Source organism: Xyrauchen texanus, chromosome 27 (genome assembly GCF_025860055.1).
Source record: "Xyrauchen texanus isolate HMW12.3.18 chromosome 27, RBS_HiC_50CHRs, whole genome shotgun sequence".
NCBI lineage: Eukaryota > Metazoa > Chordata > Actinopteri > Cypriniformes > Catostomidae > Xyrauchen > Xyrauchen texanus.
Window position 1 is genome coordinate 5,570,483 of NC_068302.1, and position 19,507 is coordinate 5,589,989.

The following is a 19,507-nucleotide window of genomic DNA, read 5'->3' on the forward strand; positions in this document are numbered from 1 at the left end:
TTATTCATGTTTGCCTTGTCGTATCATGCCTGTTTATTTACTGGGAACTTTTAACATTTGAAGGGCTCTGGAAGCCCAGATATATGTAGTAAGAACTGTCAAATAATAAAATGCCTCAATGCAGAAAATGACTTGCAATATTTTTATTAAACATAAATACAAATAGATAATATAGCCTGGTTAGCTTAGCGAGTATTGATGCTGACTACCACCCCTAGAGTCATGAGTTCGAACCCAGTGCATGCTGAGTGACTCCAGCCAGGTCTACTAGCCCGGTGGCTCAGCGAAGGTAGAGTCACTTGGATGTTGACATGTTCACGCACTCGGTGGGGCACATGGTGAGTTGTGCATGGATTCCACGGAGAATAGCGTGGGCATGCACTACGTCTCCTTGGTAACACGCTCAACAAGCCATGTGATGAGATTCGAGGATTGACGGTCTCAGACGCAGAGGCAACTGAGATTCGTCCTTCACAAACCCGGATTGAGGCGAGTCACTACTCCACCACTAGGACATTGGGAATTGGGGAGAAAATCTAAAAAATGTATAAATAAATAGATAATATAAACCAGTGGATTCTAGGATTTCAGTCTTACGGGGATCAGCCCACAATGACACTATAAGATGTGCACATTTAATGTATTCCACTCTGTTGCGAGTGTTTTGTTTTTTAAACTGTTTTTACATTATTTAAGATAGCCAGCAAATATTCATTCAGAATATTATCATTTACTGTAATAAACATTTATAAAGTTATAAAAAAAACTAAATCGCTTGAAGAAAACAGACAAACCATATATTATTGTAACTGTATGTTTATCGGCAGTCCATTTAATCTGTCCAATATATTCCCATTTGTGCACCATTTATTAACTAAATATATTTATTAACGAGCACGAATGAATAATTTCACAACATCTATAATTTAAAGTTATATCAAACACCACCAAAACCTTTTAATAAAATAAATGTCGCATTTATTTAGTGGTGTGAATTAACACTTGATGATGTTTCTCTGACTGTTATTCAGATTTGTTCACCAATGAACATCTTTTATGTGTTTTGAGTGAGTCATTAAACCATTGATAAATCACAGTCGGTCAGAACTGAAACAAGTCTAATTATACTTATTTACAAACCTACTTGGAGAATTCAGCAGTGTTTAAGCGTCATAAGCGTTTTCCCCACAAATGACAACAAAGCATAGATAACATTTTGTGATTATACAAAAGACAACAATATTAGCCTAAAAACATTAAGTGATTCAATTATGTCCTGATGTCATTTGTAATGTCCTCACTCACTTTTACACATAATTCATCAAGAATCTTTCTCTCCTTGATGATCGTGATTACCGAATTAAATGAACAACATACCTCCTCCTCAACAAGCCACATGATAACATGGATTGATGTCTCGGACGTGGAGGCAACTGAGATTCGTCCTCCGCCACCCGGATTAAGGCAAGTCACTACGCCACCATGAGGACTTGGGAATTGGGTATTCCAAATTGGAGGAGAAAAGGGGAACGAAACATCCTTACTGAGCACAGTGTAGAAAGTGTGCAGCTGACTGGGCTGCGTCAAGAAAATTAACGGACCATGTAAAATTTTAGCAATGTGAAAATTTGGTATACCACTGCTGAATGCATATTGGGAAACACGGCTAACATACCTTTAAAAAGTACAATAGTTTTATTTTGATGTATATCATGGTACTTAATATTCATATGCAATGGTATTTACATGGCACTTTAAAGAAAACCACAGTACATGATACTTATTGCTACTTTTTTGTTGTTGTTGTTAGCAAGTTGGTGTTTTCCCTCAATAGTAGATTCAGTAGAATCAGATTCAGAGAATTCTGTAGGTGCACTGAATAGCAGAATTTGAAACCTTTTCGAATACATTTTTGGATTTATTTGCTTAAAAAATATGAATAGTGCCGCAATAACAATTTTCAGTTGTAAACCTAAATAGTGCAAACTCAGCTAGAGTGGAAGTGAATTGAGAAAATAAGATTAAAATATATAGAGATAAATGGTCATAAAATTACCCTTATTTATGGTGCATTATGAATTAGTCTAGTGCTCAAGGAAAAGGGGTGTCTTCAGTCGTTTTTAATAATAAATGGAAGATAAAATAACAATGAAAACTGAAATTCCTTCAGAGGTCAAAGATAAGACTGGATATTTTGAACAGTGTTTCCCTTAAAAACAGACTAGGGTTTTATATCTTACACACATTAGGAAATGAATATCTATTGTTTAGTAATACAGACTCAACAGTGGCTTCCACAGATGTCCCTGAATCAGAGACAGAAAATGCAGATTTTTCTGCTAAGTTGGTAAACAAAAATAATAAGAGACCACAGAGTTTCATAAGATGATTATCCATATGCAGGACCACATACCATCTAAGAGTTAACAGGTGGCCATGCGCAACTCCTACAAATGGAAAAGATTATAGTGGTTAATTTGCTCAATGGTGAAGCCTTAGCTATTTTCAGATTCCCCATTAGGTACACTGTCCAACTAACCACAATTCTCAGGTGACTGCTAAAACCTCAGCACTACGTGCACAGTCAAAACATATATTTCTATTATGTGAATGCAGAGCATGCTTTAACTAGAAACTTCCTGTTTGCTATCATTGTGGCGACCTAACAAACTTTACTCTTCTTGCAACACTACAAGGAGTCGACACATTAACCTTCAGTCTAAAAAAGCAGACAGTTACTCATCTTTGCCAACCAACCATTATCACCTGCAAAGAGACCACTTATTGGCAAGGTATGTACAAGAAGCCCATGCTAAAGGATCAAATTGTCCTGGGATGGGTTTGGAAGACAGGATTCACAGCACATGACCTGAGACTCACTAAACAAAATCATGTTACATAGACAACACTTGACGAGCAATAAGAAAGAACCGAGTTCTGTAAAGGAAGACCCAAGGACTGTAAAGGAAGACCTAAGGACTGAAAATAAACATAATTCCTAATGAGTTAATAAGACACAAGTGTACGAAAACTAGCAGTAAAGGGTAGAGACCAAATCAACAACATTCAGGAATCAGGAAGTGAGAACACAAGAACTGAAGATTACCAAAATTTCAAAAAACAAACAAACAAAAAATGACAGTTTTAGGTTCAACTTCTTGCAGGTCAATGTTTCTGACACAATGTTTTCAGTCTTTTCATGTCATCAGTCTCTTCCGAAAGTAAACAATGAAAATTATTTCTAACTGATATATAACTTTGTAATAGAGAGCTGGTATTTTTATCAGTTGTCTCATTAGACATCAAAAAGAGAATGTTGTAAATTTGAAGATGAGGTAAATTACAGTACTTTTTACTGGGTATTCCCAACTAGTTATTATAAGAAGCATTTAGATGGAGTTGAAATCCAGATTGATAAACAAATTTCACCTATTTAAAAGTACACTACATAGGATTTTTTTTAGAAATTAACAAAATATAATTATTGAGCTAGTGCATCAAAAATCTGTGCTTAAAACCACATTATTGCCTTACCCTGAGTCACTACGATAAGCCTACAATAATGATTTTATATTCAGAGCTGTTTGGTTCGATTTGGTGAGAAATTAAATGCTTCCTGAATGTCTGGCTACTTATTTGCTTAGACAAAATGTTCTTCAGATATACGTCTTGTAGGAATTTCTTCTTGCTATTTGTAGCCACATTTCCACTGTCGGGTCAAATGAGGGTGTGCTAGTGTCTGCCAGGGCCAGTTGTGTTCCCACTGTCACTTCTGGGGCTTCGTCGTGCCTCCTCAGGGCTTTCTCTGGGCCAATGGCCTTTTGCTCCGCTGATTACCCATGGACCAAACAAGGCCAGCCTGGGATTGAGGTGGTTTTAATGTCTAAGGCGGAGTTCCACTGAACTTCCCTGGTTGTGTATCACAATGGTACAGGTTCTGGAAGTAAATATTTAAAAACAATGCGGGCATAGTACATATCCGTTAAAATGCCCAGCGGTGCCCAAAGAAATGACTTTCCTTGGTTCAGTGAACATTCATAGATGGTGTGCTGGGATATAATCCTGCTGATCACAACTTATATACAACTTATCTTGTTGTTTACATTCAATATAAACTCAATATTCTAGATAACTAGATTAAATTATACCTCAGCTTAAACTTCCCTCTTTCTTGTGAAATGGGCAGGGCGTGTGACGTTGATACTGCAGCATTTCCCAAAACCTCCCCTTAATAAGCTGCTGAGTTATTGACCCGATGGTGGGAATGCAGATCGATATTGTTCTTGTGGCTTGAGGTCCGAGGCTAATGGCCCCAGCTGGCCAGTTGATTGCCCAAAACAATGTTCCTCCGCAAGTAACTTGCAGTTTTATGTTTGAAACACAGATGTCAATAGGGAGCACATAATTCCAGAGTGTGCCTTTCATGTTAAAGAAATCAACTGAAATTTCTATAGCACTTACAGTTTTCATCTTTTGTATGCAGGTGTTCTGATTTGTCTTCTGGAGGGGCACCTGAAGGCTCCATAAAATGACCCAGTCTGTGCACATAGCTTCCAAACTGCCAAGTAAGTAGTTGTTTTGCTTCTCTTAGAAAAGTACAACTGTTTAAAGATGATCACATCTATTATGCTTTTTTTTTGCAGATCTTAGTGCCCCTTTTCATTGCTCTACTGAGGAAGAAACAGATCAAGGTAGCTCCTATTCTGTACAGACACCCTATGGATTCCACCTGGACCTTGATTTTCTCAAGTATGTTAAAGAAATAGAGAGTGGGCACAGCATCCGTAGGCCTAATGTTAACACTCGTAAAGGATCAAGAGGCGACCGTGCCTACCAGAGAAATCTGGTTATTGGGGGTAGGACCAGTGGCTGGACCTCCACTGAGTCACTTTCATCAACAACAAGTGAGAATGGCCAAGCTAACCCACCTTTTCTCCAGAGCCCCATCACATCACCCAGCAAATCACAACCACTTTCTCCATCACCAATGATAAGTCCAAGTCTACCTGCTTCCTCGAAAGTGCCACCACCACCTCCACCGCGTAACCCCAGGGTAGAGCGAACTCTCCTTGAAACAAGCATTCGATTGCAACAGGAGCAAAGTCAGTTTTCCAATGGATTAGGCTCCAATTTTCTTGACCTTTCCAAAGTGAGTTCCAAAGCTGGCGGATCTAGTAGTGACTTCTCCATAGCTTCTTCCCAGCTTTCTCTAGATGGACGCATGCTACAGATTTCACCTGCTGTGCAGAACCCCCTTACTAGTGGCAGGACCAGAGCTAGTCCTCAGACTTCTGGAAGGTGCACTCCAGCCTCCAGCTCAGGAACATCTTCATTGCCTCCTGGGCAGCTTCAGACTGTTCGAGAACAGATGGCTGCTGCCCTTAGGCAGCTGAGAGAGATGGAAGAGAGAGTGAAAGGAGTACCAGCCCTAGAAAGAGAAGTGGCATTGCTCCGTGCCGAAAAGGAAAGGTTGACTCTGGAACTTCAAAAGAAAACTGAGAAACTTGATGCTACTCTCAAACTGAAAGTCTCCACTGCATCAGTAGTGGAAGCAGGAGTAGTAGAGGAAGTAAATAACCCTACTATCATTACTATAGACAAAAGATCCATTGCAGTAGGTGGTGAAATACCTCTTGAGACAGTAAGAGTCTGCAAACATCAGGTAGTCAAGGATGCTGCTGTTGAAGCTTCTGTTGAGGTTTGCCATGCAGCTGTTGAGACTGAAGACAATGCCATGCTTGATGAGGGAATACAGGCTGTAGTGGATACAGAAGATGTTGCTGTCTGGGTAATAGAATCATTTCTAGGGCTTCAAAGTGAGACAGAACGAGAAATTGATACACTGCAGCATACCATCAAATTTCAACAAGAATCAATTCAGGTTCTAGAGACCCGATTAACTCAGGTCAATCAAGACCTGGATGCATTAAGGTTGCAAGAAACAGAGAGGACATCCAAGATTATGTTGGACAAAGCATCACTAGCCAAACCAGAGACAGTCAATGCCCAAATGGAAACTTATCCTGAGGTTTGTTCAAAAACATCAGTTGGAGTGGGGGTTCCAGATGAGACTGACATGGATTACTTTTCAAAGACAAAAAATGACCAAAGCGTACAAACAGACCCTGTGGAAACTTCAAAGGAGAAAGCTGTGACACTGATAAGCACAGGTATTCAGTGGGAATCCAGTCTCTACGTTAGTGATACACAAGACAGTGAAGAACAGACCTCTTCTCCAGAGGGTGAGCACCAATTAATTATCATGTTATAGTTAACATGAATTAAAAATGGACCCTGTTTACTTTCTAAATAAATGTTCTTGGCCTCATTGTGTATAAATCATTAGTGCATGTCAAAAAGGTTTATCTTTGTAATCTTTTATCAAAATGTAATAATTTACTCTACCTTCCTTCTTTTCTGAAGTCTCCCACACGTACTGTAGTCTGTTGGTAAACCAATGTTAAGCAATAGCCAAATAGCTATAAAATGTTTTGTTTTAGGCTGCCGTTGTAAGTACTTCAGCCTTTCTAAAATCCTGCCAATAGTCAATACAGTTTGTGGCAGCGGGGCGTGGTCAAGCGCCCGTCCGGGAGAGAAAAGCGGTAAGGGCGCTCACACCTGAGCTAAAATGATGACTAACACCTGTGTCTAATTTCAGTAACATGAGGAGAGCGGCATAAAAGAGCAGCAGCGAGAGGGAACAGGGGGGGGGGGGGAGAAGCAGGGGAAGACACAGGGGAAGGGGAGAGAGAGAGAGAGGGGGAGGGCTCATCCGCCCTCGGTATCGCCGCCAAGTGGTCCTCCGCGAGCTGAACAGCTGCCTCCAGCGACGCCGGGCGGTGGCACTGGACCCATTCCGCCGTTCTCCTGGGCAGTCGTTGCGCGAATTGCTCCAGTACCACCTGATCGATGACTCCCTCGACGTCGCGGTCCCCCGCGAGCAGCCACCGCCGACATGCGTCCCGGAGCCGTTGAGCAAACGCAAACGGGCGGTCGGACTTCTCAAGCTTCATGCTCCGGAAGAGCTGGCGATTCTCCTCCGGGCTCCAACCAACCCGTTGCAGAATGGCCCTCTTTAGGTCAGAGTAAGCCAGGAGGTTAGTCGCCGGCAGTTGTTGTGCCGCGAGTTGTGCTTCCCGGACAGGAGAGGAATTAGACGGGCTGCCCACTGTTCGGGCGGCCAGCCCCAGATTTCAGCCGTCTTCTCAAATAAGTCGAGGAAGGCCTCAGGATCATCTGCTACCCCCATCTTCTGTAACGTGGGCGGGGGCAGCGTAGCGTGAGTGTCCAGGGTCGCGGCTGGGGCCGACGCAGCCTCCTGGCTGAGGAGGCTCCGGATAGCGAGTCGGTCCTCTGCCTGAGCCCGCATGATCTCGAAGAACCGCCGATCTTGATCCTGCCGGAGCTCAAGCAGGGATTGTTGGTGGCCTTGATGGAGAGTAGCGAGGGACTGGAGGATTTCCGCCAGCTGGGAGGACTCTATGGGGCGAGCTTGTTCCATAACTCATAAAAAAAAAAAATGTTCCTGGGTTTCAGCACCAATGTGACAAACGCCAAAGGAAGGGACGGAAACAGGCGTCAGCTTAAGGGGTAAGCTTTTTATTTCTCTATTAATTATACACAATATCGGTGTTGTAGGTTTTTTCCTTGGACGGATTGTCGGGCCTCTCATGCTCCGTCGCTGCTGAACTTTTATGCCGCTCTCATGTTACTGAAATTAGACACAGGTGTTAGTCATCATTTTAGCTCAGGTGTGAGCGCCCTTACCGCTTTTCTCTCCCGGACGGGCGCTTGACCACGCCCCCGCTGCCACACAGTTATTAAATGCAATTGACATTAATCTAATAAAAGTTACGTGATTAATAGCAATTAATGATAGATTTAAAGAAGAATGCATTTCAACTGGGATACGTGGAGATGCTCTTGAGAACCTTTTAGCTTTCACGTCTTGGTCAAAAAGCCCCTTGGTGCCAGGGGTGTTTCGGAAGGGGAGTAGTCCTCAAATGTGCATTCAGCTGTGGCTCCAATCTGGTATGGAATGGCCACTTTTCACGATTCAATCAATTCTTGATGGTTTGAATCCTCCTCCTCTACCTTACATTTTTTTCATTCCTCTCCACCTTCAGTCTTTGTAGGAGAACTTCATATTTTCAGAGTTGTCCACAAAATAACATTTAAAAGTTGTTGTTTTTTTTTTCAATAAAAGCTGTAGGACCTCTGAAGTCTATCATGAAGAGGAAGGATGGGAGTGGTTCTGGTGCAGCTTCCAGTGGTGGCAAAAAGAGTTTGAAGTTTGTTGGAATTTTAAATGGAGGGTGAGTTTCTAGACCATGTTCTCTAATAAGAGGTCATGCATTACAGTGATTTCACCACAATAAGGGATTTAGAGCACCAAAAACTTCCTTAAAAGCAATAAAGTCACCGCGGTACACTGAATGTTGTGATTTATTAGTTTTATAAAATGCTGGCAAAAGGAATATGATAAAAGATAAAAGAAATATAATAATAAATTATTACATTTAATAATGGTGACAAGCATCGCTGTTACTATTGCTCAAATGGAGGGTTAGGGTTTTGATTTTGGAGAGGTATGCTAGTACTTTCCTCTTAAGTGATTGGATTTTCACCTGTGGACAATAAAATGGCTGAAAAAATCCCAAAGACTTGCATTGAATATCCATATACAGACCAAAATATCACAGAGACTTTGAAGTAAGATCTTTTGATTGCAGCCATCCTAGCAATGTCTTAACATCCACCAACAACACCCTATTACTGTAGGCAACAAATGTCTGGTTAATCATAATAATAATCACATAAAAACATTATTCTACCAATTACACTAAGACTGTAGGCAGTTTACAGTTGCCAGATCATCCTATGCATCGTGCTGCATTCGTATTCCATAACGAACGTCCAATCAGATATTAAACTATCACATATTTTTGAGACCAGACTATTATATTGTTAAAGTATAATATAATAATGAGTTCCTCTTCCTAAATCCCTTCAGGTATGAATCGACCTCTAGTGAGGAGGATGAGGAAGAGGATAAGGAGAGTTCCTCAGATGGAAGTGAGGCTGGTTTGTGTTCAGACAGCAGTGTGGAAGAGGAGGCAATTCTGGAGGACACGTCTGATGAGGAGATTAACATAAATGTGGATGAAATAGACAGTGATGAGAACACAGCAGCTGGAACTGAAGATCTGATGGATCAGGCAGAGGCAGTGAAGGAAAAGTAAGTTCATTTAGATATTCCTAATGACATTACACAATTTCCCTAATGTGTGAGATGTTTTACTTATTGGTGAAAGCAGAAGACTGTTCCATAAGTTAGACAGCAACATTATGCTGCATTCTAACATACCTTGTTTAGGCCAAAAATTTGAGATGGCACCGTATGTATCCTGTGCAGATAAGGCAAGTCTTTTTATGCTGATTAGTATTGTGTATTGTGTTGTTAGCTTAGCCACATGCTAACTTCAAACTATCTATTGGAATCCCCTGTGCATGAGGAGTGCTATTTGAGTTGCTGCCTATGAAGACTGTTTCATATCAGTCCCTTATGAGCAGACTGTCACTCAAGCCAAGTCCATCACTGCTGCAGCATACAACCCTTCAAAGTGAAACAATTTCTTTGCTCCGCACAGTGAAAAAATTCAGTTTTGTCATGCGATGTCTTAATGTAACACTAAGACAAGCGGATATTTCAAGATTAAAATTGAGGCTCCAACTCCAACGAAGGTTCTGGAAACTATTGCAGCTATTTCAGGCTGATTAGTGCAGAGAAACATCCTTAACATGTGGATTACACTGACAACTGCATTTCTGCGTGTGCACAGCAGTGCGTGAAAGATGTACAGGCACGAGGCGATTGTATGGCAAAGAAAGTGTTCAGCGACCGGGGTTGGTGCCCTTTGCAGGCTGCGTTTAGGGAGTGTTGGTACTGCTGTACAGAACTAATGATCTGAATTATTTTGAAACTGAAACTACACTGAACAAAGAATCCACGCAGGACATTAAAAGCTATAAAGTAGTGAAAGTAGGCATTAATAAATCATGATCTTGCTTTGGTTTATATTTCAGCATTATATATAATGTCCCTGTGGACATGGTTCACATTTTCACCATAATAATTACTAGAAATGTTTCCAAACCTATTTCTTATTGACAGATTCATCCAGATCTGACAAGAGCCCTTAAAGGGATAATTCATCTAAAAATGTAAATTCTCTCATTATTTACTCACCCTCATGCCAGATGTGTATGACTTTCTTTCATCTGTTGAAATCAAACTAAGATTTTAGAAGAATTTATCAGCTCTGTTGGTCCATACAAAGCAAGTGAATGGGTTCCAAACGTTTCTTAAGAAATCTCAAAAATGAGAAATGTTTCTCAAAAATCACTTAAGTTTGCATAAAAGTAATCCATAAGACTCCAGTGGTTAAATCAGTATGTTCTGAAGCGATGTGATAGGTGTGGATGAGAAACAGAGAAACAGATCAATTTCACATTCTTATTCTTGTGTTTTTGGTGATTCACAGTCTTCTCTGCATATCACCCCCTGCTGGGCTGGGAGAAGAACTTCTAGCAAAAAATTACTTAAATGTTGATCTTTTTCTCACCCACACCTATCATATCACTTCTGAATATATGGATTTAACTACTGGAGTTATATTAATTACTTTTATGCTTCCTTTAAGTGCTTTTTGGAGCATCAACATTTCAACACCCATTCGCTTGCATTTTACTGACCTACAGAGCTGAAATATTCTTCTAAAAATATTAATTTGTGTTCTGCAGAAGAAAGGAAGTCATACTAGGATGGCATGAGGGTGAGTAATTGATGAGAGAATTTTCATTTTTGGGTGAACTATTCCTTAAAAGTGATAGCTCAGCCTTAATTTAATATTCTGTCATCATTTCCCTACCCTCACGTTGTTCCAAATCCATGTGACCGTCTGTTTTCTGTGGAACACAAAAGATGTTAGAGACTGACAGTCTCAGTCCCCATTCACTTTCAAAATATGGTGAAAATAAAACACATTTACTGAAATTAAATGGTGACTCAGGCAAACAGTCTGTCTAAAATCTCCATATTGTGTTGCATGGAAGAAAGAAAGTCATGCAGGTTTGGAACAACATGATGGTGAATGATGCCATAATTTCCATTAATAATAATAATAATAATAATTCTGTTATACATCAAATGTATATTATGTAATGGAATATAGGGGAGTTAATGTCCATTATGTAATTTGTGAAAGTAACGAGTTACTCGCTACTTGAGTACTCTTTTAATTGGATATTTTCTAACTCTTACTCAAGTTATGTTAGCACTTTTACTTCTACTTGAGTAAGAATTTTTTTTAAAGTAATTGTACATTTACTTGAGTACAGTTTTTGGCTACTCTACCCACCTTTTTAGACACCAATATTATTAGGTTTTGGAACAAAGCTTTATGCATTTACTGTATACATAACATATAAATATACAATAATAAATGGACATTATCTTACAGGTTTGAACTAAGTACCAAAATGCGTGAGGCTTGTTTGATTTTGAAGAACCACCTTAATGATGGATCCAAAACAGTGAAGAGTAAAGAAGTGGTGAGGACAAATGACAATTCATTAAACATTTTATACACAATTTGGTGAAAAGGCCAATAAACATTTAAGCCTGTTGTTGCTCTGTTTACTTGTACTTAGCTGTCCAGCACTCATACCATTCAGCTGGAATGGTTCAGAATATCCAGTGCAAAGATGGCCCAACTGTCACGTGTATCAAATTACCTGATGGCTTTCTCAGAGGTGTCCCCCGTCCTACTGCAACACATAGTCAACATGACGGACGGCAATGGCAACACTGCTCTGCACTACAGCGTCTCCCACTCCAACTTCACAGTAGTGGACCTACTGCTGGACACAGGTTAAATGGAATTTCACTTTTTTTTATTTTTTTGGCTATATCAGAACATCATGGTAAAATAATGCAATACCAAAGCTGAGATAATAATAATTCTAGTGCTGTCAGTCGATTTAAAATATTGAATCAGTTTTAATCGCATATATTGTTTTGTTTTTTAGCGATTAATTGCTGTTTTGAAAGTTCTGAAATGTGACTATATATATATATATATATATATATATATATATATATATATATATATACTTCTTTTCCTGTCAGAATGCATTTATTTTCATCTTAGGAAAGAAAACAATATGTAACAGTATAACGCTTTATTAACATTTTTCAAACAAAGTCTTCCACAGTGTAAAGGTAGAAATGTACTAAAATAGCACCATTTCAAGTAACATGAAACGTTTCCCAAATTCTAATAGGGAGTTTAGAAGGACTAGTCCCCTCATAGGTTGCAATGGGTATTAAATCTCTTAAACTCTTATCCTGCACAATATTAAGCAGCTGGCAGACTGTGGCTATCTGCTTTGTTACAGCAGTCGTGAAGCTGCATTCATGATTCGCGTCAGCGCCAGCGTTGAGCACCACTTTCATTCTGCATTTCGGTGAGAGTTAAGACTTGATGTGCTTCTGTGGTAATTAAAATGAACCTTACATAGGCTGAAAAATACTTGCTTTCTATCACAAGTCACATCTGGGCTTGTTTGGTACATCAAATAACGTTAAGAGGTTTTTTTCTCCATTTTAACAATGACACGGAAGCACTGTTGTGTATGTGTACATCAGTGTAATGACTCCAGTTTATGACTCTCTGTTTATGCGGGTTTATGCTGTATTAACGGTAAATGTGTTAATCATGATTAAGAAAGATTTACGCATTAACTTTTTTTAAATAATCGTATGCGTTAACGTGTTAATTCTGACAGCTCTAAATAATTCATGTATTAAGTTTAAGAACGCAACACCTTTTGTGTTCTTAAAAAATAAAGTAATTTTTTTTCCAACAATGTTCTAATACAGAAACTTAAGGAAAATGCATTTACATTCTTGCATATATATTGTTGATGCTGACTATGTACTAGCTTACTACTTACTTAAAACTGCAGTATATATTTTGCACTGCATGTGAAACAGAACGCATTTTGCAAACGTTCCACACAGTTGTATGCCACTTTGTCACATGACCTCAATACCTTCTGTACATGTTTAATTCAGCAAGTGTCATCCAGTTGCTGGATTCAATTGTTATTAAACTGTTCATTTTTTAAATAATGAGTCGAGAAAAAAAAATCACTGCATTGCTTCTGGTTTATTCGTCACATTGGAATTGGAAGGTCAAATCATTTTACATCTTATATTCAGAGTATGTTCACAATGATTTAGCTAGTGATATAAAATTACGCAGCATTGTGAATATCGCAACGATTTTAATTAGCTTTTTATTTGAATATTAATTGTGGGTGAGACAGGAAATAAAGTGAGTAGTATTTGGCTGGCCATGTGATATAATAGGGATGGCCAAATCACATGAGTGAGTGTACGTAATGTTAGACAAACTTAGTGCACTTTTAAAAACAATGGACTGATAAGCTGTTCCAAGTTACCAATGATTTGGACCACTGTAATGATACTTTTGAGTAACTTCATTAGCAATTCTCCTTCAGTGCAGTTATGTATGTGTTTGTGTTCAGGCATGTGTAATGTGGATCAGCAGAATAAAGCAGGTTATACTGCTGTGATGCTGGCAGCACTTTCAGCAGTGAAGGAGGAAGACGACATGGCTGTGGTCCAGAAACTCTTCCGTCTGGGCAACGTTAATGCCAAGGCCAGCCAAGTAAGTCACCCAGTTATTCAGATATGTTTATGATTACATTCTTGGCTAATTTGAATATGACGTTTTAATGTACACACTTCTGGACCTTATTCCGGACCCTTTACTCTCAGTCCTAAGTAATCAGTTTAAAAAGGTAATAGAAATAGAAAATAGGAAAAGACATACTTTACAGAATATTTTGTCTGCTTTCATAAATGATCTCAGCATTATAGTACTATGATGGTGAATAGAGTGGCCATTGTCTTATGTTCAGCAAATATATTGCTGCCTTTACATAACAATTGTGCTCTAAATCAGTGACTTTCAACAGGATTTGTGACATAAATCGCCAACCCAACAAACTACCAGAATTGTTTATCATACAAAAGTATGCAAACATTTTCAAAATAAGCCCAACAATATGCAAAATTATTAATATGATATAGGTTGAATGGGAAAATTGTCCATTTTTGGATCTGAATATCTCTTTTTGCTGTCAGCATACAATAATTCAACACATTGTTTGTAGTCAGAATCAACCACCATGCAACCTGTCCATGTCTTATTTGACTAGCTTTTACCAAATTACATTTAATTATTTAAATGTCTTTACTTATTTTAGCGATGGGGAAATTTAACACTTTAATTTCTGTGATTGATAGTTGACTGTTCAATGCGTAATTTGTTTTTACCACAATTAATGCAGTCTTTGTTTTTTATTTTATCTGGGGGTTTTTTGTTTTGTTTTTTTAACCAAAGTTTTTCTCCACTTTCTGTGGCTAAAAGTGGCATTTTTAAATTTACAGGTCTTGATTGCACATCCTATCACAGAAACTGATTGTGTGGAGCAGTGCACGTTTATTCATTACGTGTGACGCATTACGTGTGACACGTAAACACATTTACTGTACAGATAATGGAGACTTCACCCGCAAGTGGTAAACTGTATCATCTCGTTGCATAATCCGAAAATGCTCACTCACTGTCATCTGATTCTGAAGAGAGACCCAGCGTGTGCGCGATTGAGGGCCACAGAAATAATAGTTTTGAGATTTTAAACTTCCGAAATTAAGCTTCAGCATTCAATTTGATTTACATCTATATGTGTAGTGTCTAATGATGCATTGGCAATGTACACTTTAAGTTTATCTTGCCAAATAACCTTAATATGAACTGAATCTTCCCATTTAATCATATTATTAAAAAAATTGTCCTCTGTAAATGGCAAAATATTTTGGCCAACTTTTAACAGCATCTTGTCCACCGATTTGATGAGATGTAAACTTATGGTATACTTATATCAAAGATTTATACTTGTAAAAATGTGTCTAATTAACTCTTAAGACTATTTTAACTCTTTTAACATAAAATAAATTACTAAGTTATTTAAGACAAAAGTATAAAGTAAATATATTAATTATTATATTTTAATGTACCATGAATAACTGCGATTATTTAGTTAAAAATGTCTAATCATTTTTTTATTTGAACTCAGCATTGTTTTTTCCTGGTTGTCCGTGACCTTATTGAACAGTCTTATGGCCTATTTTTGGGTTGTGACCTACCAGATATGAACCACTGCTTTTTATTATTGCTGGTCAAAAAGAGCATTCTCAATGGATGACTCGTGAATGTGTTTTGGTGTGTTTGTGGTTAGGCAGGACAGACGGCTTTGATGCTGGCAGTGAGTCACGGCAGGCAGGAGATGGTGCGAGCGCTGCTGGACTGTTGTGCTAATGTGAACATTCAAGATGATGAGGGCTCCACTGCTCTGATGTGTGCCAGTGAACACGGCCGAGCTGAGATCGTCTCTTTGCTTCTGGATCAGCATGGTTGTGATATTACAGTCGTAGACAACGTATGTACATCACCACTTCATGCACTTTGACATACTGTATGGATTATTCCACGAATATAGTACACTTGTGACCCTTGACTTGTTTTTAAAGCATTAGAGGCACAAATCCTATGTTGTGTTGCAAGAACTATTAGATATAGAGCGCAACGGTATGGTTCCGCAAGAAAAAATCCCATTTATGTTCTCCATAGGGGAATTGATTATGAACAATCTCTTAGATTGTTAATCAATGGCATATGTTTCCATTGAAGCCATTAGTCCACGTTATCAACTCCAAAAAAGTTATGTTTAATAGTGGAATATCTGGTGAAGAATTACACTACTCATGATGGTGAGGGGGAAATCCAAATGAGTTTTGCAGTAACCACCCACTTCCGCAACACACTGTGAATGACGCAGACGAGTCAGTTTCCCTACACTCTCAAATATTTAACAAATATCTGAATATTTAGCATGTAACATAAACTCTATTGTTTCTATACTTATAATAAACACCTTTTAATCAGTTTGATATCAGTTTAGTTTAATATTTTGCTATCGTTTTTATTTTGATTACATCATTTGCAATGCTTCATGGGATTGTAGTTAATTTCCTTATTCAAGACGTTAACCTCTTCAACTCTGCAGACCAGCCGGCAGGTCCAATAGGGGTCGCTATGTTGCTAAAAACGTTTACGCTTAATTTTCAAGTCATATTGTTTGAAAGCTTAGAATCTGAACTTTTTATAGATAATCATCACTTCTGTAACAAAATAAGGCCTGAAAACATTCACGTCGCAAACCAGCACCACCTAGAGGTCATGTGGAAGAAATATTAATATAAACATATAAGTCTTTCAAATAGCAATTAAATAGACAAATCATACATTAAGTGAATGCTCTCATTCTCAGGAATGCGACTGTACAGTTTATTTTGTTGCCCTAATACCAGTTCTAAATATTTTCAAAAGAATCACAATGTGAAATTTGATCTCTGTAAGACATCGAATACAAACATCTCTTTTATGTGCCGATCACTGCTGCTGTAAGCCCCTAATAGCTAAAAACTTTGTCTGCTTTTATCATAGGCTGTTCTCTTTTTATACTTGTCTGTGAGTTTGTTTGTGAGAATAATCCAATGTTATATCTTAGATGTGCAGAACAAAATATGTGATTCAGCAGGAAAAGCATGCTAAACAAATAATCAAAAATATATGTTCGCAAACATTGATGATAAAATCGTATACATCGCAAAAGGTCTCAGCTTTCTAATGATACTCAAATTTAGCTTGTAGTCCACTCAGAGGCCGAAATATTCTATGAAACAATGGGGGTGGTACATTAATTGAAAATTAGACCTCTTTGAGGGCTAAAATGTGTTAGAGCACCACATTAGACCAATTTTTGGGTGAAACTTTTGGGTAATTTTTTGCGTGAAACATTGCAGGCGGCAGTACAGTACCTTTGTCTTTTTAAAGATTTTTTAATAACTTTTTGCTTCATATACAGTCAGGTCCATAAATATTGGGACATCGACACAATTCTAATCTTTTTGGCTCTATACACCACCACAATGGATTTGAAATGAAACGAACAAGATGTGCTTTAACTGCAGACTTTCAGCTTTAATTTGAGGGTATTTACATCCAAATCAGGGGAATGGTGTAGGAATGACAACAGTTTGTATATATGCCTCCCACTTTTTAAGGGACCAAAAGTAATGGGACAGATTAACAATCATAAATCAAACTTTCACTTTTTAATACTTGGTTGCAAATCCTTTGCAGTCAATTACAGCCTGAAGTCTGGAACGCATAGACATCACCAGACGCTGGGTTTCATCCCTGGTGATGCTCTGCCAGGCTTCTACTGCAACTCTCTTCAGTTCCTGCTTGTTCTTGGGGCATTTTCCCTTCAGTTTTGTCTTCAGCAAGTGAAATGCATGCTCAATCGGGTTCAGGTCAGGTGATTGACTTGGCCACTGCATAACATTCCACTTCTTTCCCTTAAAAAACTCTTTGGTTGCTTTCGCAGTATGATTCGGGTCATTGTCCATCTGTACTGTGAAGCGCCGTCCAATGAGTTCTGAAGCATTTGGCTGAATATGAGCAGATAATATTGCCCGAAACACTGCAGAATTCATCCTGCTGCTTTTGTCAGCAGTCACATCATCAATAAATACAAGAGAACCAGTTCCATTGGCAGCCATACATGCTTTGAAGCATGAGCAGTTCCTTTCCTTCTCCATACTCTTCTCTTTCCATCACGCTGGTACAAGTTGATCTTTGTCTCATCTGTCCATAGGATGTTGTTCCAGAACTGTGAAGGCTTTTTTAGATGTTGTTTGGCAAACTCTAATCTGGCCTTCCTGTTTTTGAGGCTCACCAATGGTTTACATCTTGTGGTGAACCCTCTGTATTCACTCTGGTGAAGTCTTCTCTTGATTGTTGACTTTGACACACATGCACCTACCTCCTGGAGAGTGTTCTTGATCTGGCCAACTGTTGTGAAGGGTGTTTTCTTCACCAGGGAAAGAATTCTTCGGTCATCCACCACAGTTGTTTTCCGTGGTCTTCCGGGTCTTTTGGTGTTGCGGAGCTCACCGGTGTGTTCTTTCTTTTTAAGAATGTTCCAAACAGTTGATTTGGCCACACCTAATGTTTTTGCTATCTCTCTGATGGGTTTGTTTTGATTTTTCAGCCTAATGATGGATTGCTTCACTGGTAGTGACAGCTCTTTGGATCTCATATTGAGAGTTGACAGCAACAGATTCCAAATGCAAATAGCACACTTGAAATGAACTCTGGACCTTTTATCTGCTCCTTGTAAATGGGATAATGAGGGAATAACACACACCTGGCCATGGAACAGCTGAGCAGCCAATTGTCTCATTACTTTTGGTCCCTTAAAAAGTGGGATTTGGACGTAAATACCCTCAAATTAAAGCTGAAAGTCTGCAGTTAAAGCACATCTTGTTCGTTTCATTTCAAATCCATTGTGGTGGTGTATAGAGCCAAAAAGATTAGAATTGTGTCGATGTCCCAATATTTATGGGCCTGACTGTAAACGTTTGTAATGTTGTGATTCACCTCGAAGCTCCATTTGTTCCAAGCTGATTTGTTCCATGGTGCACAACTCTTTTATGAAAGATTTTTTTAATCCATATGGACAAAAACATTTCAATTAATGGTAAAATACTTTTGGAACTGAGTCCAACATTGACAGGCACTGTTGTACTCTATTAGATAGATTAGAGAATAATAAAAAATTAGCTAACTGCATCAAACTGTATGTATCAACCCATTAAAATGGTTGATACTTGACTGTATCCAACAATTTAATTCTTACAAGTATATTACAAGTATTTATTTCTTTTGCATCATTGCTTTTTGACAATCTATTGAATTTATATTCAATTCAATGGATCAAAAACATACTTTTAGCTGCAGACAAACCTGTTGCTGCATGATTTCCCCCATTATAAAAGGGGGTAACATTCCTCAAAATTGTGAAACCCAAAAAGTAACAACATTTGGACTTTTCTACAGCATGACAGGTAGATGAGTAAATAATCAGATCCTTTTTTTTTTTTTTTTTTTTATATTGTTATGGTCCAAAGTAATTCTGTATGCTTCAAATCTAGTGTGACTGATGGAATTGCACTATAGAACAAAATTATATGTATTACAGAACAAATGAGTCCCATCTTAAATCTTGCTGCACTCAGTATCCAGTGTTAAAGCGTCTAACCTCATCAGTTTATTATGTGTAAAACCATACACTTTTTCTTCTGTCCTTTAGGATGGCAGTAATGCTCTCTCCATTGCCCTGGAGGCGTCCCACAATGACATCGCTGTCTTACTGTATGCCCATATGAACTACTCGAAAACACAAGGAGATGTAAGTCCTCTTACAGATGTCTTCCTGGCCACAT

General features: G+C 38.5%; 1 protein-coding gene across 2 annotated transcripts in view; it reads left to right on the forward strand.

Moving 5' to 3' along the window:
• Positions 1-19,507, forward strand: part of LOC127621272 (KN motif and ankyrin repeat domain-containing protein 3-like) — a 49,402-nt gene that overhangs the window by 24,843 nt on the left and 5,052 nt on the right. For both annotated transcript variants that reach the window (XM_052094795.1, XM_052094792.1), the window contains exons 2-10: positions 4,484-4,565; positions 4,644-6,242; positions 8,207-8,315; positions 9,014-9,238; positions 11,523-11,613; positions 11,713-11,932; positions 13,615-13,757; positions 15,394-15,594; positions 19,375-19,473. In XM_052094795.1, the coding sequence (XP_051950755.1) occupies positions 4,529-4,565; positions 4,644-6,242; positions 8,207-8,315; positions 9,014-9,238; positions 11,523-11,613; positions 11,713-11,932; positions 13,615-13,757; positions 15,394-15,594; positions 19,375-19,473 (2,724 nt within the window). In that variant the 5' untranslated portion in view covers positions 4,484-4,528. The remainder of the gene's footprint in view (positions 1-4,483; positions 4,566-4,643; positions 6,243-8,206; positions 8,316-9,013; positions 9,239-11,522; positions 11,614-11,712; positions 11,933-13,614; positions 13,758-15,393; positions 15,595-19,374; positions 19,474-19,507) is intronic.